At 44.6% G+C, this 25,216-nt stretch overlaps 1 protein-coding gene across 3 annotated transcripts in view; it reads right to left on the reverse strand.

The window, feature by feature from the left end:
• Nucleotides 1-25,216, reverse strand: part of RAP1GAP (RAP1 GTPase activating protein) — a 152,078-nt gene that overhangs the window by 98,583 nt on the left and 28,279 nt on the right. For 2 of the 3 annotated variants that reach the window (XM_030185566.1, XM_030185563.1), the window contains exons 2-4: nucleotides 10,200-10,235; nucleotides 8,305-8,352; nucleotides 2,804-2,842 (exon numbers count right to left, since the gene is read on the reverse strand). In XM_030185566.1, the coding sequence (XP_030041426.1) occupies nucleotides 2,804-2,842; nucleotides 8,305-8,352; nucleotides 10,200-10,217 (105 nt within the window). In that variant the 5' untranslated portion in view covers nucleotides 10,218-10,235. Of the gene's footprint in view, nucleotides 1-2,803; nucleotides 2,843-8,304; nucleotides 8,353-10,199; nucleotides 10,236-13,930; nucleotides 13,982-25,216 lie in introns of those variants that run through there. The other variant, XM_030185565.1, reaches the window with a different exon arrangement.

Below are 25,216 nucleotides of genomic sequence, written 5' to 3' on the forward strand. Positions count from 1 at the left end.
AGCCGCAGGGACAGGGAGGATTGTAAAGATCGAGGGAAAAATGGATACTGCAAAGTATAGGCAGATCTTAAGAGAAAGTTCTGTTCCAGTTCATACAGCTGGGGCTAAGGAGACAAGTCATCTTTCAGCAGAACAATGATCTTAAGCACAAAACACGAGGGAGTGGCTGAGCAAGAGGAAAGTTAATATCCTCAAGTGGCCCAGCCAAAGCTCAGACCTGAATCCAACAGAAAATTTGTGACAAAACTCGAAGACTGCAGTCCACAAACAATCCCCAGCCACCTTCAAAGGGCTGAGCTATTTTGCCAAGAAGAATCGGCAAAAAAACCCTCTCCTTCCTATTATGGAAAGAAAGCTGGTAGACACTTATCCTAAACAACTCATCAATGTTATTGCTGCAAAACAGGCTTACATCAAGTACTAGCTGTGAGGATTTATACCCTTGAGACTTTTTGGTTTCTTATTCTTAATTGTTTTTGAATATTTCTTCTTTTTTTTTTTTTTTAATCCAAGAAATTTTATAAGAATTTTCCAAGAAACAAAGAAAAATTTAAATATAAACATTTTGATAGAAACTATGTATAATTATTACACTAATTATTACATTAAGTCACACTGCTCTTTCACGTTGAAAGTATATGGTATGCTGTGGAGATTAGTAAACAAACACTTATTTTAAAATATTCCAATTTGTCTATTTTAGATAGCAAATGTAAAAATGTATTAAGGTTTGAAGACTTTAGCAAGTGACCGCCGTACCTCATGCACACCAGGGTAACATTACCTGGAGAAATTTAGTAGTGGTTCTATGTGGATAGATTTAGCAGAGTTATTTTTTACTTCATAGATACTGGAGCAGGGTATGTGGAGAGATTTAGCTGGGATATTGTTACTTCAGGCACAATTGTACTGTTTCGGGATCTTGCCAGGTATTTGTAACCTGGATTGGCCACTGTTGGAAACAGGATGCTGGGCTTGATGGACCTTTGGTCTGTCCCAGTATGGCAACACTTATGTACTTATGTATTTATGAAATAGGGTAGGTGGAAAGATTTAGTAGGGGTACTGTTACTTCATAAAGCAATGGAACAAGGTAAAAAGAGAGATGTAAGTAAGGGTATCATTACTTTATACACACTGGTGTAGGGTATGTGGAGAGATTTAGCAGGGATATTGTTACTTCAGGCACAATGAAACAGGGTAGGTGGAAAGATTTAGTAGGGGTACTGTTACTTCATTAGCAATGGTACAGGGTATGAGGAGAGATGTAAGTAGGAGTGCTGTTACTTCATACACACTGGAGCAAGGTATATGGAAAGATTTAGGAGGGGAGTTATCAAGCTGCATTAAGACTCTTAAGTCACCTAATGTGACTTAAATTATTGGAACACAGTGATAATTAAGTCACTGCAGACTACATAATAAGAAGATCAAGAATATGCAAATGCATGTAAAGCAGTTCATTACTAAGCATAAAGCTTGTTTATATGGGACATGCAGGTCATGAACCATAAAATAACTTTACAACAGTAACTGAGAATAATGAGCAAAGCTATGAACAGGTTAAGAGTCACTGAGAAGCTAAATAATAAGAATTACACAGAACGTGAATCTCATGTCAGCTTGCCTTTCTGTTGGAGAGACGGGCAGCTTTGGAGTCATAACAGAGATAGGTGTGGCAGGAGAATACTGTACAAAAATGTAGTAATGTAAGGGGAAATTTGCTGCTGACCATGAAAGCAGATAATGAAAAAGACAACTTTGGTTGCTGGGAAGATGGTTTTTGCAAAGTAGGATAACCTTACTGACCTTACTTATGATAAGCAAATATGTTAAGAAGAACTTTGCTTCTGTAAGATAGAATTTGCTAGAATAAGCTGGAATATGTTAAAATATGCTGACTTTGTACTTCCAATACTAGTCTACGGGAGAAAAGGGTATAAAAGGAGAATCATGGACATAGGCAGTCAGAGAGCTAATGTCAGAGGTCACGTTTGTGTCCCGGTTGCTGTCTCGTATGAGAATTAATTAATTATATTACTTATTCTAATTGTATTCCTGATTGGTAAGTGTAATAAGCAATTACTGATTATTCTCATATTACTATAGCCTTCTGTGTCTTTCTGTCTCTCCACCATAATTCCTGGAGTCCTGGACATTCCAGGTTACAGGTAAACTAGCACCTTTATACCTGGGAGAGGACAGAAAGATAAACAAGCTGGAGTTATTTTACCATGCTGGGAGAACTGGGCCTCAGAGTATGGCCCAAAGCTCCTGGGCTGCATCTTAAAGGGCCACTGTGCTATTCCCATAACCCCCTGAGCAGCCAATACCCCCAAGCTGCCTCCCTGATCCAAACCACCCCAAGGTCTGCACCCTGCCCCCATTGGGACCCCCAACCCCTCAAAGCCCCTCCAACCTCAATAACACCAAGTTCTGTCCTTGCGGTTCTGTATCAGAAAATAACATCCCTAGCAGTAGTCTCAAAGTCCTACCACTAGGGGTCATGTTTCCAAAGGGTGACTCATGGGCAGCATCAGTGATTTACCACAGAAGTCAGCAACCTGCAGTACAGAGATAGCACGGGTTGGTTAACTCCTGTGGTAAGAAAGATGCGGTAAGAACTCACTTTTTGTACTGTTACATCATACACACTGGCGCAGGTATGTGGAGAGAGATTTAGTAGGGATGCTGTTAATTTATGCACATTGGAGCAGGGTATGTGGAAAGTTTTACCAGCAATAATGTTACCTTCATGCACATTGCAGTTTGATACATGTAGGTTTTTGTAAGGGTTTGTTACCTCATGGACACTGGGATAGGGTATGTAATCCTCTTCTGTCTGCAAAATAAAATACAGATACGATCAAGAAACAGTGAAAAGACATTAGGATTAGGAAATAGTGCACATACACTGTACTTTCAAATTTCTGTGCACTATGTAGCCAAAATTTAGTCCACGTAAGTAAGGAGCAGGGCAAAGTGGGCAATTTTCAAAGTACATAAGTAATGCCACACTGGGAAAAGACCAAGGGTCCATCGAGCCCAGCATCCTGTCCACGACAGCGGCCAATCCAGGCCAAGGGCACCTGGCAAGCTTCCCAAAGAGAAGGCACATGAAAAACTGTACATTGTCCATGGGTGCAAAGTGTTCATGGACACGCCCCCTTGGTGGAATATTCTAAAACCTGATCCATTTTTAGGTGATGAGATAAACATGTTTATCAATAAATGTACTTTCAATTAAAAATACACCCTTCTTTAAAACACCCAGGGTAGATTACAGTTTTATCAAATACATGCTACACTTAAAAATCAATAAACCACTGATCATGAAATACTAAAAGCAAATGAGTAACAAAAAAGACAGATCAAACATACACTAGGCAATAAACAACATACAGCACAATATATGTGATGCCCAACTTAGCCTTCAGCATCTAGGTGGGAAATGGGATATCCAAGTCAGAACCTTCACACTTTTCCCCGAATATTCTGCAACAGGCTCTCCTGAACACAGAATCCATTGAAAAATGCAGTATCACTAGGACTTTTGTCTGTGTAAGTGCCAACATTTTGAGGTTCATTTTCAAAGCACATAGACTTACAAAGTTACATGGAGGGGCATTTTTTATATAACGTCTTAAGCCCGACTGCACAAAACGCCCAAAATCAGAATAGGAAAGAAGGTCATTTTCGAAAAAGAAAAACGTCTATCTTTTTTTTTTTTTTTTAATACTGTTTCGAATAAGGTTTTGTGCTTTGGACGTTTTGTTTTTTGGTCCATTTTCGAAATAAAAAACGAATAAATGCAAAACGTAGAAAATCAAGCCGTTCGGACGTAGGAGGAGCCAGCATTTTTTGCAGACGGGTCCCCCAGACTTCCCAGGACAGCAATGGGGCACCCTAGGGGGCAATTCTGTGCCCCCAGGTACACATCTCACATTTGCTCCCTTATTCTCCTGAGCTCTCCAAAACCCATCCAAAACCTACTTCTCCCCACTGTACACCACTACAATAGCCTTTATGGATGAAGGGGGACCCCTATATGTGGGTACAGTATGGTTTGGGTGACTTTGGGAAGGGTCACATTTTCCACCACAAGTGTGACAGGTAGACAGAGATAAGTACCGAGTCCCCCATTTCATAGTGCACATACCGACCACTACATTACTCCACTGCTCTAATAGACCTGGCTATAACATCTGAGGCTGTCATAAAGGCGGGTAAGTCATATTTTTATTCACATTTTGGGGGGGTGGGGGGTGGGAGGGGGTCAGTGACCTCTGGAGGGGTATTGGAGGTTCATCCCCGATTCCTTCCAATGGTCATCTGGTCATTTAGGGCACCTTTTTATACCTTATTCGTTATAAAAACAGGTCTAGCTCAAAACATCTTAGTTTTGTTTTGTTCCATTACCGCTGAACAACATCTAAGTCTTAGGAATGCAGAACTCCTGCCCTTAACATGCCCCCGACACGCCTCCTTGAGATTTGGATGTACGGTAGACGAACAGCATGGAAAAACAACTGAAAAATAAGTTTCGTGAATACTGATTTGGACGTTTTTGTGAGAAAAACGTTCAAATGCTGCTTTATGTCACTTTTTAGACGTTTTCCTCTTTCGAAAATGAGCCCCATTGTAACCTATGTAACTTTGTAAGTCTAAGTGCTTTGAAAATGAGCCTCATTATCTGTCTAAAGTGCTGAATTTGCAAACTACACATGTAAATGTTGGTAGTTACATATCTGAGTGCTGAATTTTACATTAAAAACGTGATGTCCAGAACAGCCAATTACGAAGTCAAGTGACATAATTTTATTCAATTTTTGAAGGGGGGTCTAAACACCAGAGAGATAGGCACAATTGCCCCCTTCAATCACTGGTGAAAACCTTAGGTCCAAACAAGCAGTTAGCTAATCCTGTGGTTTTCCTCACAATTGGGCCTTTTGTTTTATCCTTTTGTTTCACAGCCTCTGTAGCTTTTGATTGGAATTGTTGTACTGAGGACTCGTCCCTTCCTATTCTATCCTCCTTACAGATGTGTTTTGGGAGGAACTACTGTACAGTTTTAATGTTAAATTATGTAAACTGCTCTGATACAATAAATGAAAAGCGGTATAATAAATGTTACAAATAATTATTTAGGAACCAGCACTGAATATCTGGGTTTAAGTGGCTGGCGATATTATTTGCCTATGTGACACTGTAGAAAGACAGGACTGACAAATGCGTTCCGATATAACCGCTAAACTTAGATAGTTAAGGGAAAGGGGATAGGACGATGTACTGCCTTTCTGTGGTTACTGCCTTTCTGCAGTTTACATATTATATACAGGTACTTATTTGTACCAGGGGAATGAAGGGTTAAGTGGCTTGCCCAGTGGGAATTGAACCCAGTTCTTTAGGATCAAAGTCCACTGCACTAACCACTAGGCTACTCTTCCACTAGCAACATTCCATGTAGAATTTCAGAGAGTAGCAACAGAATCTCAAATGGTAGCAACAATCCATGTAGAATCTCGAATAGTAGCAACAATCCATGTAGAATTTCAAATAGGGAAAGGGAAACGGGACTTGATAAATCGCCTTTCTGTGGTTTTTGCAACTACATTCAAAGCGGTTTACATAGTATATACAGGTACCTATTTGCACCTGGGGCAATGGAGGGTTAAGTGACTCACCCAGAGTTACAAGGAGCTGCACTAACCACTAGGCTACTCCTCTACTCCAGTCTTAAGTGCCAACTCTGCCCCTGGACCACCCACATAATAGCCGGCTTTCATTTGAGCGGTCTGTGTTGATATTCAGCGGTGGTTAAGTGCCACTGAATATCAATGAATAGCCCCGATCAAGCGACTTAACTGGCCAGGAGCCGTTTCTGGCTAATTAAATCACGTTGAATACCGATTCCTAAATCTCTTAGTAACAGTATTCCTGGGGAATCTGCTAGAAAACTCTAATAAACAAAGACCAAGGTGTCCTAGAGTCCCTTATACTAAAAGGATATCTAAGGTGCATTTATTTGCAGTTCTCATCAGCAGACATTTCCACTGCTTTATTTGCTTTTGAAGCACAGGCAGACTGTCAGGAACTAATATAACCAGTCCTCCTCCTCCTCCTCCTCCTTTAGTCTGTTCAGAAAGTACAAAGCTTAGAGGACACAGCTGAGAAAACAGGATCTCTCAGAATTCTGGGTAGTAGTATATATCAATTTCAGCTCCTGTAGACATTTAATAAAATACTTATTTTTTATTGATCTTGTGTTAACTGTATGTTCAAATGAGACTTTACTCTGTTCTCAGAGTTAACTCCAGAGCTTTGTCCTGCTTAAAAAGAAGTCTATAGAAGCAGACATATTTTTTTAGCAAAGTTTTTTCTTGTGGAATGAACTGGGCCGCTGAGAGGGGGGGCAGGGGGGGGGGCAAAATTCCCCGGGCCTCCAAGGGGGGCCCGGCGCTGCAGTCCCCGGTCTCACCTGCCTGCCTCCTTGGCTCCGGGCCCCCTGCATTCAAAGCGGCAGTCGCAGACTCGTGTCTCTTCTGGCCTTCCCTCCCTGTGTCCCGCCCTCGCGGAAACCGGAAGTTACATCACACGAGGGCGAGACATAGGGAGGGAAGGCAGGCAGGTGAGACCGCGGACTGCAGCGGCAGGGGGGGGTGGGTGGAGGCGGGGCGGCCTAGTCTCTCTGCAGACCTGGGAATGAAAGTTTTACCTTCTCATGTCTCCCTATTAAAAAGCTGTAATACCGCACAGAAGCAATGCAACATGGAAGCAATACTACACGGAAGGAGTGGCCTATAGTTACAGTACAGGTCTTTGCATCCAGAGGTGCCTGGTTGAAATTCCACTGATGGCTCCTTGTCATCTTGGGCAAATCACTTAACTCTCCGTTGCCTCAAGTACAAAAATAGGGGTCCTTTTACTAAGTTGTGCCAAAAAATGGGTTGCGTTAGTGTTGGCGTGTATTTTGGGTACGCGCAGATCCATTTTTCAGCACGCCTGTAAAATAAAAAAGGCCTTTAAAAAATTTTTTTTACAAAAATGGACGTGCGGCAAAATAAAAAACTGGTGCACGTCCATTTCGGGCCTGAGACCTTACCGTCAGCCATTGACTTAGCGGTAAGGTCTCACGCGGTAATCGTCGACGCATGTAGAACGACGATTACCGCCCGGTTTCCGCCACGTGCAGCAAAAAAAACAAAATTACCGCCCGGGCCTCACGGTAGCCAGGCTGTAACTCTAAACTGACGCGTGTTGGGCACTCATAGGTGTCTATGTGGCTTAGTAAAAGGGCCCCTTAGACTGTGAGCCTTCGATTGACAGGGAAATACCCCATGTACCTGAATGTAACCCACCTTGAGCTACTACTGAAAAAGGTGTGACCAAATCCAAATACATTCCAGCCATTAACAGACAGGTAAACTTCCAGTCTCCTGCCTTTTACTGCCTCTTGAATCCTGAATTTACGCTGCAGCTCTTACACATGGGGTAGCCCTGTTTTTCTTTAGAAGAGAAACTGGAACCAGAAGCTTATATATACAAAACTGAGCTCATTATAATCAGATGCACTACCGTTTTTCCGATTCCCTTACCGTAGGAACCCTAACGAGATGTCTGACCTCTTGTTAGGGCTCCTGTGAGGGAATCGGAAAGGAAAAGGGCCCCCAAAAAAGGTAAAAAAGAAAAAAAAAAAAAAAAAGCAGGGAGCGCAGGTGAGGGGCGTCCTTTAAGGACGTACTCTCCCTGCGCTTCTGAGAGACGTCTTTTTTTTTTTTTTGCAGTTTTTTGTTCTGCCGGCGCTCGTGTTTTTTTTCCTCCTTCTTGAGAGTCTTCGCCGCGCCACTTACCCCTCCACAGCGAAATTTTTCTATTTTCCTGGTTGCCGGAGAATCGGGACGTCCCTTTAGATTAGGCTCCTCTTCCTGGTCTCTTCAGCCAATCAGAGCGCGTTTCGCTGACAGCAGCCAGCTAAGCCCGCTTTGACTGGCTGAAGAGACCAGGAAGAGGAGCCTAATCAAAAGGGACGTCCCGATTCTCCGACTCAGGTACCGAAGGAATAGAGAATGCAAGTGAGCTACAACGAGTAGCTCATTTGCATTCCCTATCGTTGATGCGTTCCCGTTCCCTACCGATTTGCTATGGAATCGGTAGGGAACAGGAATTACCAATGTCTTTCATGCATCTGGGCCTCAGAGCCTTGCAGGTCTATGATTGCAGGTATGCAAGGAGGATTAGTTTAGCTCATCCTGTCTGAAAAAGGTGGAAGCAGCCGGGAGTCTGCAGGCACCATTATAAACACACCTTTAAAGGAGGTGGAAAGGAGCATCGTTGTTCATCCATTCTGCTTCCCTGGAAAAAAAAACAGACAGACAAGTATTAATAGACAGAGCCCTGCATCACGTTGATAAACGCAAGACAGTCTCAGAACCCCTTCACAGAACGCCACAGCAGATAAGGACTGTAAGCCCACTGAGTCCACACAATTTACTTTCCCTTTTCCAATAACACAGATCCCCAGATGGTATTCTTGCTTTGCTTTCCTTTCTTTACAACTAAGGATCCTCTGTGCTTATCACAGGCTTTCCTGAATGCTGTTATTATATGTCTTTCACCTTCTCCCCTGGAAGGCTGTTCCATAACAACACTCCTTCCAAGAAAGAAAGGCTTGTTCTAGAAATTCTCTCCACTGAAAATATTTGCTTGAGCATTAAAACCTTTGAGTTTTCTAGCGTCTTTATCATATCAGAAACGCTAAAAGATCATCCCGAACTTTCCTCAACCTCCACTTCCCTAACTGCGAAGGCATAAAAATACAAAGTGCTGCACGCGTCAACCTTTTCTTATATGAGCACACAATTCTGGAACAAACTACCACGAAAACCTGAAAACGGTCTACGAACTAACCGACTTCTGCAAACTACTAAAGGACCCATCTTTTTGAAAAAATTTATCGAAAGGATCAAAACACATGAAGTCCACACACACTGTTAAGCAATGCATTCTCTTCTATACTCTTATCCCCCGCAATTTTAACACGTTTAAACCTAATTTACAGGTAAAAACCAGAAAATATTATACCCGAACGATCTCTTGCTATTGCTCTGTTGCCCAATCAGTATCCGTTGTTCTCCTATTGTTCTTTTCCATTGTTTTATTCTCCTTAACGATACCTGGACTTTGTTTTAACTTAACGCCTCATAATGTAACCATAATTATGTTATAACAGATTGTACTTCCATCACTACAATGTATTGTAAGCCACACTGAGCCCGCAAATAGGTGGGAAAATGTGGGATACAAATGCAATAAAATAAATAAATAAATATCCCTCATCTCTCTTCTAGATGTATTTATTTAAAGTCTTTTCTTATAACGTTTATGAGGCAGATAGGGAGAATTTTAATGGGAGAAGATGAACAGCAATTTTATGTTTGACTTTAATGCTGTAATCCGCTTTGATAGCCTCTTTGGTCCCGATATTCAAAGTGATTTAGCTGGCCGCCGACCAGTTAAATCTCTTGGTCGGGGCTAGCAGCTAAGTTGCCACTGAATATCTCGGTTAGCGCCGCCAAACTCAAAGCCGGCTATGTTGGGGCATTCCAGGGGGCGGAGTCAGCACTTCATTGCTTAAGTGCTGATATTCAACACTTAAGCGGTCACATTTACCGCATAAATGGGATCACATAAAAATCCGCCCTATTTTTATACGGTAAACCATGGCCACTTAAGTGATGAACATCAACTTAAGTGGCTATGCATTAGCCGGCTTAAAAAATAACTGGATATTCAAAGCTGAAGCCCGCACAGGTCCTGGCTTTGAATATCTAGGAATAATACCATCAGCGGTGAGCATTTAGCTGAATATTCACCCTTTTAAGGCTAGCAGGCAGTACAGAAGAATTTTAAACACATAACACAATAAAAAAACATAATGGAGCAGTCCTTGACTCCATTTCCCTATCCACATTGTCTGTCTTTCACTACTCTTCAGCATGACACTTAACCTTCCCATGCTTAGACAGTATGCTCTTTGGGGCAAGGATAAACGGAATAAAAATAATAATAATTACATTAAGGGAACAAGGACCCAAGACAAAACCCTTGGAGCTGAGACATAGCAAGTGGATTTTATGAGGAATTTAGCTGGCGCAGTTGGATTGAAATAGTTCTATGTAACATATACGAAGATAACTCACCTGCATCTTTTCAATCATTTCAAACAAGTCCGAGCTCTGAAAAAAAATAGAAGAAGAAAGTAAAGAAAATTTGACTCTGGGTTTAAGTACTTCTCCCACAAATACACTCTATTACACATCAACCTATCATAGCAGGACCTCCATCCCAGGACAAGACTTCAAAGGCTTTCCTAGGTTTCTCTCTGTGCCTCCAACTCTTACTTGAAAAGAAAGGGAGTACTTTTATTAAGATTTATCCGCACGTAAAACCTGTTTTATTTTAATTTATTTTGTCACATTTATACCCCACATTTTCCCACATGTTTGCAGGCTCAATGTGGCTCACATTAAACCGAGAAGGCAACCGCCAACCCGGTTATTAATCAATTACAATATACTGTGGTAAACAGAGAGTGTAGCAGAACAAGTTGAAAGGAGGGAAAAGGGAAAGGAAAAAGAGTCCAAAATAGTCCATTAATCCACACCCTTGTCACCTCTCGTTTAGACTACTGCAATCTGCTTCTTGCTGGCCTCCCACTTAGTCACCTCTCCCCTCTCCAGTCGGTTCAAAACTCTGCTGCCCATCTCGTCTTCCGCCAGGGTCGCTTTACTCATACTACCCCTCTCCTCAAGTCGCTTCACTGGCTCCCTATCCGTTTTCGCATCCTGTTCAAACTTCTTCTACTAACCTATAAATGTACTCATTCTGCTGCTCCCCAGTATCTCTCCACACTCGTCCTTCCCTACACCCCTTCCCATGCACTCCGCTCCATGGATAAATCCTTCTTATCTGTTCCCTTCTCCACTACTGCCAACTCCAGACTTCGCGCCTTCTGTCTCGCTGCACCCTACGCCTGGAATAAACTTCCTGAGCCCCTACATCTTGCCCCATCCTTGGCCACCTTTAAATCTAGACTGAAAGCCCACCTCTTTAACATTACTTTTGACTCGTAACCACTTGTAACCACTTGCCTCCACCTACCCTCCTCTCTTCCTTCCCGTTCACATTAATTGATTTGATTTGCTTACTTTATTTATTTTTTGTCTATTAGATTGTAAGCTCTTTGAGCAGGGACTGTCTTTCTTCTATGTTTGTGCAGCGCTGCGTATGCCTTGTAGCGCTATAGAAATGCTAAATAGTAGTAGTAGTAGTAGTTTTGCATTTTCCGTTTGCGTCAGGCGTTATGTGAGGATACAGCGTTCAAGTTGTCTGATGTTAGAACAGAAAAACAAAGGAGCTCTTTGTATATAAAAAATAAAATGCTTGCCTTATGAAGGCTACCAGTAGTAAAAAGGCTTGACAGAGCATAGTCTATGTTCTGCCGAGACAGACAACTGAATGCTATTTTCTCATGGAAACACCGAAACATGGCACCATATTGAGTCTTAGATTGGACTGGATTTGACTTCTTTTGTTTTGTTCCTTGGGTTGCAAGTGCCATCAGACACCCTACTCTCTTGCTTCCTTTGTGACTTTTCATATTGGGTCCTGGTTCCTCTACCTCAATGGTGCTTGCTTTATATAAATAAGCATCTTTTTGGATGACTCACATGGACAACCTATTATAAAATCAAGCCCCAGCTGTTTACCTTAAATTGTTTTTTTCTGGCCAACAACTAAAAATACAGGTGTCAATTTTCAAAAGGGGCTTAGCCCTTCATTTAGGTGTCTAAGTTATAAGACCCTAAATTTAGGCCATTTTCAGTTCTCCTTAGGAACTTAAGTTTCCAGCTGAAATCTTCCCTAAATTTAGGTGCTTAAAACTTAGGAGCTTAAACGTTGACTTGTGCTCATTTGCGTAGAAGTAGGTGCCTAAGTGTCAGACTTGTGAGTTCTTGTACCAAGTAGAGCGCTGCTGAGCCAGGTACTCGGACCTGGTTCTGCTTGGCAGCCGGACAACCCCAGGTTTCACCTGCGCTGACCGCCGTTCCCCAGAGGTTGAGCCCCTAGGTGCGGGTGGCCTGCAAGGCTTACGAGACGGAGCAGGAAGCGGGGTGGTGAACATGACAGCCAGACAGGCAGCAGGCAAAACAGTGATCCAGGTACAGGCAATGTTAACAGGCAGGCAGCAGGCAGGGGAGTAATCCAGGTACAGGCAAAGTCAGTAGGCAGGCAGCCGGCAAGAGAGTAATCCAGGCACAGGCAAAGTCAGTAGGCAGGCAGCAGGTCAAGAGAGTAATCCAAGTACAGGCAAAGTCAGCAACGAGGGACAAAGTAGAGAAGAAGCACACTACTGAGCAAGTAACACCTACCAAAGTAGAAGCCAAAGCATGGAGTCCAGGAAGAGCTCAGCTGATAAAGTGCTGGCGCCTGACATCAGCAGGGACCAGCAGGGAGGAGCACAGCCATAGGACAAGAGCAGGGGAAGGAGGAACCGGAAGACCAATAGGAGAGAAGCAAAGGAAGCCAGGCAGAGGAAGAGCAGATCCAGGTGGGTGGAAGCAAAGCAATCAAGGAACCTGGAAGCCAGGCAGAGAGACAGCCAGATTTTGGGTGGGCCTAGGCAAGAAGTGGGTGGGCATCAAATGTTCTCTCCCCCACCCCCACATCAAAGAAATATCTCAGCTGGTGGGAAAATGCTTCTCTCCAGTCTCCACCTTGGTAGTCTGCAGCAGGCATGCGCTGAAAACTGAGCATGCGAAGGTGTCAGTATTGTGGAGAGCAGCATTTTCATTACCATGTGCTACTGTTGGGTGGGCCTGAGCCCTAAGTGGGTGGGCCCTGGCCCACCCAGGCCCACTTGTGGCTACGCCACTGGAGACAGCAGACCCAGGTGCATGGAAGCAAAGCAATCAAGGAGCCTGCAGCCAGAGAAGAACTACACACACATGGCTCAGGGCTATGCCAGTCAAGTGTGCGTGTCAACGGGACCCCAAGCAGCCCGAGGACGCCGCGTGCGTTGAGGTAGGGGACATGACACTAAGGCAGGGTTTTGCAACAAGCCAGAGATTCTGAATATTCACAGTGAATATGCATGAAATAAATTTGCATTACTGAGTCTCCAATGAGCGTACATTTATCTTAGGCATATTCACTTTGGGTATCCTGGGCACCAGACTGGCAGTGGAATCCCCAAGACAGGTTTAGGAAAGCCTGACCTAAGGGGTCTATTTATCAAATCTGCAAGCCCTGCTAAGGGGTTATTAGTGAATAGGTGTCATCACAAATAACAAAGATGAATAATACACATTAATAAAGTACTGGAATCCCCATACTTATTTTATGTGGCCTGTTCCAGTCCTCCACACTCACTCCACCGGAGAAAAGTGAACATGCTGTCGGTAGCACACATTTTTACCTGCAGAGCACTGGGAGCCAGAAAATACTGATTTGTATGCAGAGAATCCATTTGAAAATTGCTCTCAACATACATTTGCACACAATGGAAGCAGTACATGGAAATACATTCAATGAATATTCATTAAAAGTATTCAGGTTGCAGTGTTACAGCAGTGGGTGTGGGGACGAATGATCTCCAAGATGCAGCATAACAGAGGTGGGTGTGTCATCCTCCCCCCCCCCAGGATGATGCACAGAATACAGAGGAAAACCCCATCCAATCAGGTCTGTGGACAAGAAAGGACGAAGAGGACCACAGGAAACAGGGAATAAATCCCCTTTATGTCAGATTAAACTTTCCTGGTTTTCTACATATCCCCACTTGTTTAGCTGTTTTGTCCTCCTGCTGCTCTATGGAAAAACAGGCTCTTAGTACATAATTTATTGGGATCGGAAGTTGCATTATGCATACCTGCATTGGTGTCTCCTGTACATCTCCCTAGTCATGGCAACCCTGCATTAGTAAAGCTTCTCTGTTTTAAAATGCCTGAATAAACAACCGTGATCCTTTTCCTGAATTCCACCTCTCTGTAAAACATTAACTATGCAGGAACTGTGCTTTTAAAGTGAACTTTTTAAAGTGAACTATAAGCTGTTAAACCATTTACTATTTCTACTATTCTCCAGTTCAAGTTGCAGAGGTAGCTGGCTCTCTACACCCAGTTCAAGGAGGGAGACCTTTTGGACAGTTCTGGTTTTACTATTTCTACAACTATTATTAGATGTATGCAGTGCTGTACACATTATATGAAGGTACTAAGTTTTTGTACTTGGGGCAATGAAGGGTTAAGGTGACTTGTCCAAGGTCACAGGGAGCTGCAGTGGGAATTGAACCCAGGTTGCCAGGATCAAAGCCCGCTGCACTAACCATTAGGCCACATTGGATTACATCACAAAGCAGTGTGGTATTTTAAGTCCCTGATTCTACTCATTGAAATCAGCATAGTGCATCAGAATTGAGACATCAGGAGTGCTGTAAAATCTCCCTCTTGGAGACAGGTAGCTTGGCACCTCTACTGCAGTTGATTACATGTTTGCACAGGGATGTGCTCTGTGTTTTTTGATTTCAAACAAGGCAGCTTAGTTTGAGCCTGACGCGGATGGCAGAGAGGTAATGTGCATGGCATGGGAACATTTGTGTGCCCATGCCATGTGGCAAGCTATTATCCTGGCCTCTGGTGCATGTTTAGTATTCAGTGGGATATGGGGTACATGCTATTATGGGATGCAACACAATGGAAGGGCCAAAGCACTAAGCCATGATCAGAACAAGAGAGAGTAAAAAAATTTTCTCAATGCTTTCTCTGTCGAAGCACAGCCCTTGAAAAAGCCTGTAAGCGAAACGGGTGGGGCCACCGTCGGGCAACAGATAAGTGCTCGACTTTACTTTATTTATGAAAATAGCTGCTTCATAGCATTTCATAAGAATTGGTAAAGGTTTTTGTGAACCAAATAAAATTTGAAGTTAGCATTGAGATTGTTAATATATTTTTAAAAAAATTTTACGAAAAAGAATAAATTTGCTAAAATCTTTTTGGAAATAAATTAAAAGTTGAAGTAATTGTTTGAAGCCAGGTTTTTATGACCAGTGATGAACACCACGCCCCCAGTTAAAGCCGCCAAAAATTGAAAGTAAGCGGTCGGGCGTTTTGAGGTCTTTTCCTTGCCTTTTAGAAATATTTTGTAAAAATTAAACATTATATTTCCATATAAGTTTTACTGGATTCCTCTTCATCTGTTTGTTCATCTCATCTGGAACATGTTTTGACCAATTTTGGTAGGGTTTTGCATTCTGGGTTTTATACTAGCAGTGGAGTAAGAATGCATATAAATTTGCATGACAAATCACATCCTGCAAAATCAAACTTGGGGTCCATGGGTCAATTTTAGCAGTCTTCGCAAGGAACTTTATTAGCCAAAATGTAGCAGGGAAAAAGGGAGTCCCTTTTTCCCTGCTACATTTTGGCTAATAAAGTTGATTCTTCATTTTTACATCCAAAGTGTCGTCTTTTTTATGTAATTTTTTGATTTTGATGGATTCATCTTTTAAATACATATTTTATGATTAATTTTAAATTTTGACATTTTTTATATATATACTAGTAAAAAAGCCCCGTTTCTGATGCAAATGAAACGGGGGCTAGCAATGTTTTCTTCTGTGTGCATGTGGGAGTGTGTGTGTCTCTGCCCTCTGGCCTCTCTCCCCTCCCCCCTCTGAGTCCTTCACTGTTACAGAGCCAGCGATTTGATTTCGTGCTCTAAAATGCCCCGTTTCTGATGCAAATGAAACGGGGGCTAGCAATGTTTTCTTCTGTGTGCATGTGGGAGTGTGTATGTCCCTGCCCTCTGGCCTCTCTCCCCTCCCCCCTCTGAGTCCTTCACTGTTACAGAGCCAGCGATTTGATTTCGTGCTCTAAAAAGCCCCGTTTCTGATGCAAATGAAACGGGGGCTAGCAATGTTTTCTTCTGTGTGCATGTGGGAGTGTGTGTGTCCCTGCCCTCTGGCCTCTCTCCCCTCCCCCCTCTGAGTCCTTCACTGTTACAGAGCCAGCGATTTGATTTCGTGCTCTAAAAAGCCCCGTTTCTGATGCAAATGAAACGGGGGCTAGCAATGTTTTCTTCTGTGTGCATGTGGGAGTGTGTGTGTCTCTGCCCTCTGGCCTCTCTCCCCTCCCCCCTCTGAGTCCTTCACTGTTACAGAGCCAGCGATTTGATTTCGTGCTCTAAAATGCCCCGTTTCTGATGCAAATGAAACGGGGGCTAGCAATGTTTTCTTCTGTGTGCATGTGGGAGTGTGTATGTCCCTGCCCTCTGGCCTCTCTCCCCTCCCCCCTCTGAGTCCTTCACTGTTACAGAGCCAGCGATTTGATTTCGTGCTCTAAAAAGCCCCGTTTCTGATGCAAATGAAACGGGGGCTAGCAATGTTTTCTTCTGTGTGCATGTGGGAGTGTGTGTGTCCCTGCCCTCTGGCCTCTCTCCCCTCCCCCCTCTGAGTCCTTCACTGTTACAGAGCCAGCGATTTGATTTCGTGCTCTAAAAAGCCCCGTTTCTGATGCAAATGAAACGGGGGCTAGCAATGTTTTCTTCTGTGTGCATGTGGGAGTGTGTGTGTCCCTGCCCTCTGGCCTCTCTCCCCTCCCCCCTCTGAGTCCTTCACTGTTACAGAGCCAGCGATTTGATTTCGTGCTCTAAAAAGCCCCGTTTCTGATGCAAATGAAACGGGGGCTAGCAATGTTTTCTTCTGTGTGCATGTGGGAGTGTGTGCGTCCCTGCCCTCTGGCCTCTCTCCCCTCCCCCCTCTGAGTCCTTCACTGTTACAGAGCCAGCGATTTGATTTCGTGCTCTGCTGTTTTCCTTCACTGACTGTGTTACAGAGAGGGCGGGGCAGACACTCGTAGGGAAACCGGATATCTCGCCCCCTTCACACTTCCGGCTGGAGGCTTCATAGAACGTTGGTGTTGCCTTTTATATAGAGAGATTTTATTTTTATTTTTATATTTTTTGTTTTTGTTGGTCATCTTTGCTGTTTTGTTTCTTGTTGGTTTCCTTGCGAAGACTGGTTTCTTCTGTTTTTTTTGTACTAAATCACATCCTGCTACATGAGGTTTTATAGAACAGTCATGATTATGACCTTGGATACAACAGAGACAAGTCTTGCAATGAGCCACGATTGTAGGAGCTGAAAATGGAGCCGCATAAATATAACCATTTCTGCTGCGAGAAAATGTTCCTCTGCAGCCAACAGTGGAGCAGAGGAGTTGCTGGTAGGCTCTAGCGGTGAGGCTGGAGTGAGCTTACAGGTAGTGGCCATGTTGACTGAGTCAGAAATCAGACTGGCTGAGCGCTCCCTCCTTAGCCTACTTTTCTAAGGAAAGGATTACAAGATTGGTGTGCGTGTGAATACGTGACTTACGTTGGTATCCTACTCGCATCAAATAGAGTTTTAAGCAGGGCTTTTTTTGAGGGGGTACTTGGGGGGGGGGGCACTGAGTACCGGCACCTTTTCCGTTGTCTGCTAAAATTGACCCATGGACCCCAAGTTTTAATGAAAGAGCTCAGGCCCTACACACCAATTCTGCCTTGTCATACATTCTGTGACCGGTTGCAGGGGGCCTGGCTATTGTGGGGTGGGTCCCTCAGTGATTACCCCACCCCTGAAGAGTAGCCTAGCATTTGAGTACCGGCACCTTTTTTACTAGGAAATACGCACTGGTTTTAAGAAGATGGGGTATTTTGGGGGAGATCCCCATATATACGCAAACATATGTGAGTTTTGTTAAGGAGAAACTCTAGGAACTGTTTTTGCTTTTGTTTATTTATTTAAAACTAGACGTTGAGCCCGTTAAAATGGGCTACTATTGGAATGGGGGTTTTCCAAGGCCCCCCCCCCCCCCCCGAGGTCGCCGCTGCCCCCTCCCCCCCCCCCGAGGTCACCGCTACCGGTACCCCCCCCCCAGTCAGTTAGAAGTGCGTTCAAATCACAAGGGGGCGTGTCAGAGGCATTTCAAGGGCAGGATTAAGGATAACACTTGGACGTTTCACAGCCGTAATGGAACAAAACATCAGGACTAAAACCAAGACGTTTTGGTCTAAACCTGTTTTCAGAACAAATGGCACAAAAATGTGCTCAAAATGACCCCAAAACATGCGACTTACCAACCACGATGACAGAGGCAGATGTTAAAGTCAGGCCTATTAGAGCAGAATGTAGTAGTTGGTGCAGTACACAGTGAGGGACCCAGGTCCCTATCTCCCTCTACCTGTCACACTTGTGGTGGAAACTGTGACCCCTTCCAAGGTCACCAAAACCCTACTGTACCCAGAAACAGTACCGGCCTATCCCGTACTTACTTAAATTTGCATTATCCAAACTGCAATGGTCTTAGATACAAATCAACGTATGCATCCAGCTTTTCCTACATAAGTACACAACTGTGGAACACTCTGCCCAAAACCTTCAGATCTATTCATAACCATCTTAACTTCAGGAAATTACTGAAAACCAACTTAAGAAGGCCTATCCCCCTGACCCAAATTAACTTTCTACTTCCTGCGACACAGAAAAGCTATGGACCGTATTGGACTTCTATCACCACCCCGTCTTTATTTCTTTGTTGCTCCATACTTATGTTTCTTTCAAGTTGATTACTATATTGTGTTATTTGTATTTTATCGAACCGGAGCCTGCCTCTCCGGTATTGTGTAAGCCACATTGAGCCTGTATTTAAGTGGGAAAATGTGGGATATAAATGTGTTAAATAAATAAATATAGGTGCCCCCCTTCACCCATAAGGGCTATTATAGTGGTATACAGTAGGGGACAGTGTGTTTGGGTGGGTTTTGGAGGGCTCAGGGGACAAGTTAAGGGAGCAAAGGTGAGATGTGTACCTGGGAGCATTTTTATGAAGTGCCCTCTAGGGTGCCCCCTAGCTTTCCTGGGATGTCTGGGGGACCAGGCTACTAAAAATGCTGGTTCCTCCTCCATCTCATGAATCTCTACGTTTTGCATACAGTGGTGGAAATAAGTATTTGATCCCTTGCTGATTTTGTAAGTTTGCCCACTGACAAAGACATGAGCAGCCCATAATTGAAGGGTAGGTTATTGGTAACAGTGAGAGATAGCACATCACAAATTAAATCCGGAAAATCACATTGTGGAAAGTATATGAATTTATTTGCATTCTGCAGAGGGAAATAACTACTACTACTACTACTACTATTTAGCATTTCTATAGCGCTACAAGGCATACGCAGCGCTGTACAAACATAGAAGAAAGACAGTCCCTGCTCAAAGAGCTTACAATCTAATAGACAAAAAATAAATAAAGTAAGCAAATCAAATCAATTAATGTGAACGGGAAGGAAGAGAGGAGGGGGTAGGTGGAGGCGAGTGGTTACAAGTGGTTACGAGTCAAAAGCAATGTCAAAGAGGTGGGTTTTCAGTCTAGATTTAAAGGTGGCCAAGGATGGGGCAAGACGTAGGGGCTCAGGAAGTTTATTCCAGGCGTAGGGTGCAGCGAGACAGAAGGCGCGAAGTCTGGAGTTGGCAGTAGTGGAGAAGGGAACAGATAAGAAGGATTTATCCATGGAGCGGAGTGCACGGGAAGGGGTGTAGGGAAGGACGAGTGTGGAGAGATACTGGGGAGCAGCAGAGTGAGTACATTTATAGGTTAGTAGAAGAAGTTTGAACAGGATGCGAAAACGGATAGGGAGCCAGTGAAGGGTCTTGAGGAGAGGGGTAGTATGAGTAAAGCGACCCTGGCGGAAGATGAGACGGGCAGCAGAGTTTTGAACTGACTGGAGAGGGGAGAGGTGACTAAGTGGGAGGCCAGCAAGAAGCAGATTGCAGTAGTCTAAACGAGAGGTGACAAGGGTGTGGATGAGGGTTTTGGTAGAGTGCTCGGAAAGAAAGGGGCGGATTTTACGGATGTTGTAAAGAAAGAAACGACAGGTCTTGGCGGTCTGCTGGATATGAGCAGAGAAGGAGAGAGAAGAGTCAAAGATGACCCCAAGGTTTCGAGCTGAGGAGACAGGGAGAATGAGAGAGCCATCAACAGAAATAGAAAATGGGGGGAGCGGGGAGGTGGGTTTGGGGGGGAAAATGAGAAGCTCGGTTTTGGTCATATTTAATTTCAGGTGGCGTTGAGACATCCAGGCAGCAATGTCAGACAAGCACGCTGAAACTTTGGTTTGGATGCAAGGTGAGATATCAGGGGTAGAAAGGTAGATTTGGGAGTCATCAGCATAGAGGTGGTAGGAAAAGCCATGGGATGAGATTAATGAACCAAGGGAAGAAGTGTAGATAGAAAAGAGGAGGGGACCAAGAACAGAACCCTGGGGTACGCCGACAGGCAGAGGGATAGAAGTAGAAGAGGATCCACCAGAGTGAACACTAAAGGTGCGGAGGGAGAGGTAGGAAGAGAACCAGGAAAGGACAGAGCCCTGGAATCCAAGTGAGGACAGGGTATCGAGAAGTATGCTGTGATCGACAGTGTCAAAAGCAGCGGAAAGATCAAGAAGAATGAGGATGGAATATTGACCTCTGGATTTAGCCAGTAATAGGTCATTGGAGACTTTAGTAAGCGCAGTTTCGGTTGAGTGGAGAGGGCGAAAACCAGATTGTAATGGGTCAAGAATAGCATGTGAGGAGAGAAAATCAAGGCAGCGGCGGTGAACAGCACGCTCAAGTAATTTGGAGAGAAAAGGAAGGAGGGAGATGGGTCGGTAATTAGAGGGACAAGTAGGGTCAAGTGAAGGCTTCTTAAGGAGAGGTGTGACCACAGCATGTTTAAAGGCAGCAGGGACAGTCGCAGTGGAAAGTGAGAGGTTGAGAATGTGACAGATAAAAGGAATAAGAGTAGGAGAGATGGCATTAAGAAGGTGGGTGGGAATGGGATCAGAGGAACAGGTGGTACATTTTGAGGAAGAAAGGAGAAGTGTAGTTTCCTCAATAGTAACTTCAGGAAAGGAGGAAAGGGAATGAGGGGAAGGAGAGAGAGGGGAACGGACTAGTGGAGGGAGAGCTGGTGAGGTAGAGAAAGCAAGGTTTATCTTTTGAACCTTGTTGTGAAAGAATTCAGCAAGGGTCTGAGGAGATAGTGAAGGGGGAGTTGGGGGAGGGGGCACCTTGAGGAGAGAGTTCAATGTGGTGAAGAGAAGTCGAGGATTAGAGCCAAGAGAGTTGGTCAGTTGGATATAATAATCCTGTTTGGCACGTAAAAGAGCAGATTGGAAGGAGGTCAGCATGAACTTAAAGTGTAAGAAATCAGCAAGGGCCCGAGATTTCCGCCAGAGGCGTTCGGCGGAGCGGGTACAGGAACGTAGGTAGCGGATATTAGAAGTCAGCCAAGGTTGGGGTTTTGTACGCCTTACAGGGCGGGTCATCAAAGGTGCAAGAGTGTCTAAGGCAGAGGATAGAGTATTGTTGTAAGAAGAAACAGCCTCGTTGACAGACGTGGATGGTGCCACAGTAGAGAGGAGGTTTGAAACATGGGAGGATAGAGATGAAGGGTCAATGTCGTGAAGATTCCTAGATAAATTAGATAGGATAGGACGGGACTGGGAGGGAGGAGATTTAAGTGTGAAAGTTATAAGATGGTGATCAGAGAGGGGAAGATCGGAGGCAAGGAAACTAGAGGGTGAACAGTTGGAGGAGAAGATGAGATCAAGACAGTGACCATTTTGATGAGTGGGGGAGGTGGAGCATAGTTGGAGATTAAAGGACGACGTTAAAGCGAGTAACTTGGAAATATAAGAGTTGGAAGGATCATTAGCAGGAATATTAAAGTCACCAAGGATGAGAGAGGGGGAGGAAGGATCATGGAAGAAGGCAAGCCAGGCATCAAAGTCACTGAGAAAGGATGAAAGGGACTTATCAGGGGGACGATAAATGACCGCTATTCGAAGAGGCAGAGGAGAGAAAAGGCGGATAGAGTGGACTTCAAAGGAGGAAAAACAGTGAGATTGAGGTGGAAGAAGGGGTTGAAATCTGGAGGAGGGAGAGAGAAGTAGTCCAACACCGCCCCCACGGCCAGCAGGGCGAGGAGTATGTGAAAATAGATAACCGCCATGGCACAGGGCTGCGACTGAAGCAGAGTCATCAGGGCAGAGCCAGGTTTCTGTTATGGCGAGCAGATGGAGGTGACGCGAGATAAAGAGGTCCTGGATATAGGGGAGTTTGTTACAGATAGAGCGGGCATTCCATAGGGCGCAAGAGAAGGGCAGAGAAGAGGAGGGGAGTAGAGGAATAGAGATGAGGTTAGAGAGGTCACGGTGAGATCTGTAGAGTTTGGATAATAGTTGGTGAGGAGGGCCAGGATTGGGATTGATGTCACCAGCTGAGAGTAAGAGAAGGAGTAAAAGAGAGCGGAGGAGAGTAGGAGAGGTGTGGCCACGAAGGCGTCGAAGGCGAGAGGTATTTAGGTGGAATGGGGAAGGCAAAATGGAGGGAAGAAAGAGACGGAGATTAAAAGCCAAAAAGGAGGAAGAGGGTAGGAGAGAAGGTGAGGTGATGAAGTCAATGGATGGGAAGTGAGTTCCTGTAGCGGAGAGAGGTAGGGGGTGAGGGAAAAGATTAGGAAGGGACAGAGCTAGGAAGAGAATGTGAATAGGGGCCATAAACGATTAAGGTACTTTAGCAACTGGAAAAAGATTAGATACAAAGAGAAAAATGCCCCGCGCGCCGTTAGGCGCGCGGCACCTAGAGCGGAGGCCCTGAGTGGATCGGGGTGGACCTGGGTGTCACCCCGGAGAAGGCTGTAAGGATATGCAGACGAGCTGCAAGTCCTCCACAGCACCTGAAAGGCAGCCGGTGGTAGAGGTGGGTACCTCTCAGCTGAGGAAAGGCTTACCAGGGGTTAGGCCGAAGCCAGCATTCCTCCCCCTGAGGGTCGCCTGATCCTAGCCAAAAAGCACCTGGGAACTCTGGGCACTTGGAGAGAAGGCCCTGGGAAGGTCGGGGTGGAACTGGAGTCACCCCGGATACAGCTGTGAGGAAATGCAGAAGGGCTGCAAGTCCTCCACAGCACCTGGTGGGAGCGCTGGGCACCTAGAGCGGAGGCCCTGAGTGGATCGGGGTGGACCTGGGTGTCACCCCGGAGAAGGCTGTAAGGATATGCAGATGAGCTGCAAGTCCTCCACAGCACCTGAAAGGCAGCCGGTGGTAGAGGTGGGTACCTCTCAGCTGAGGAAAGGCTTACCAGGGGTTAGGCCGAAGCCAGCATTCCTCCCCCTGAGGGTATTTGATCCCCCACCAACCAGTAAGAGATCTGGCCCCTACAGACCAGGTAGATGCTCCAAATCAACTCGTTACCTGCATGACAGACAGCTGTCGGCAATGGTCACCTGTATGAAAGACACCTGTCCACAGACTCAGTGAATCAGTCAGACTCTAACCTCTACAAAATGGCCAAGAGCAAGGAGCTGTCTAAGGATGTCAGGGACAAGATCATACACCTGCACAAGGCTGGAATGGGCTACAAAACCATCAGTAAGACGCTGGGCGAGAAGGAGACAACTGTTGGTGCCATAGTAAGAAAATGGAAGAAATACAAAATGACTGTCAATCGACAAAGATCTGGGGCTCCACGCAAAATCTCACCTCGTGGGGTATCCTTGATCATAAGGAAGGTTAGAAATCAGCCTACAACTACAAGGGGGGAACTTGTCAATGATCTCAAGGCAGCTGGGACCACTGTCACCACGAAAACCATTGGTAACACATTACGACATAACGGATTGCAATCCTGCAGTGCCCGCAAGGTCCCCCTGCTCCGGAAGGCACATGTGACGGCCCGTCTGAAGTTTGCCAGTGAACACCTGGATGATGCCGAGAGTGATTGGGAGAAGGTGCTGTGGTCAGATGAGACAAAAATTGAGCTCTTTGGCATGAACTCAACTCGCCGTGTTTGGAGGAAGAGAAATGCTGCCTATGACCCAAAGAACACCGTCCCCACTGTCAAGCATGGAGGTGGAAATGTTATGTTTTGGGGGTGTTTCTCTGCTAAGGGCACAGGACTACTTCACCGCATCAATGGGAGAATGGATGGGGCCATGTACCGTACAATTCTGAGTGACAACCTCCTTCCCTCCGCCAGGGCCTTAAAAATGGGTCGTGGCTGGGTCTTCCAGCACGACAATGACCCAAAACATACAGCCAAGGCAACAAAGGAGTGGCTCAGGAAGAAGCACATTAGGGTCATGGAGTGGCCTAGCCAGTCACCAGACCTTAATCCCATTGAAAACTTATGGAGGGAGCTGAAGCTGCGAGTTGCCAAGCGACAGCCCAGAACTCTTAATGATTTAGAGATGATCTGCAAAGAGGAGTGGACCAAAATTCCTCCTGACATGTGTGCAAACCTCATCATCAACTACAGAAGACGTCTGACCGCTGTGCTTGCCAACAAGGGTTTTGCCACCAAGTATTAGGTCTTGTTTGCCAGAGGGATTAAATACTTATTTCCCTCTGCAGAATGCAAATAAATTCATATACTTTCCACAATGTGATTTTCCGGATTTAATTTGTGATGTGCTATCTCTCACTGTTACCAATAACCTACCCTTCAATTATGGGCTGCTCATGTCTTTGTCAGTGGGCAAACTTACAAAATCAGCAAGGGATCAAATACTTATTTCCACCACTGTATATTCAGGCTTTTTTTTTTTTCAGAAAAAGGACCAAAAAACAAAACATCCAATGCACAAAAAACCATGTTCTAAACAGTATTAAAAAAAAAAAAAAGAGACAGATGTTTTTCTTTTTTGAAAATGGCCTTCTTTCTACACCTCTATGCGGATGACACAAATTAAGAAGGCTGGATGAACAACATTCCAGGAATCAACAAATATACCCCAACCCAGTCCCATCGGGTTTTCAGGATATCCACAATGAATATGAATAAGCAAGATTTGCATGTACTGCCTCAATTGAATGCAAATCTAACTCATGCATATCCATTGTGGATATCCTGAAAACCCCGATGGAACGGTGTGCCTCGAAGGCTGGGTTGGGAATGGCTGAAATATATTTACAAATCACAGATATTTATGAAATAAAAATGTTTTCAGATTTTTCCTAAACACTGAATAAATCAGTAAGTAATCTAAGATGGAATGGCAATGAATTCCAAAGCTAAGGCTGCTTGATACTTAAGCAAAGACTTTACACAGTAACATAGTAGGTGACGGCAGAAAAAGACCT

Source organism: Microcaecilia unicolor, chromosome 13 (genome assembly GCF_901765095.1).
Source record: "Microcaecilia unicolor chromosome 13, aMicUni1.1, whole genome shotgun sequence".
In the NCBI taxonomy this organism is placed as follows: domain Eukaryota; kingdom Metazoa; phylum Chordata; class Amphibia; order Gymnophiona; family Siphonopidae; genus Microcaecilia; species Microcaecilia unicolor.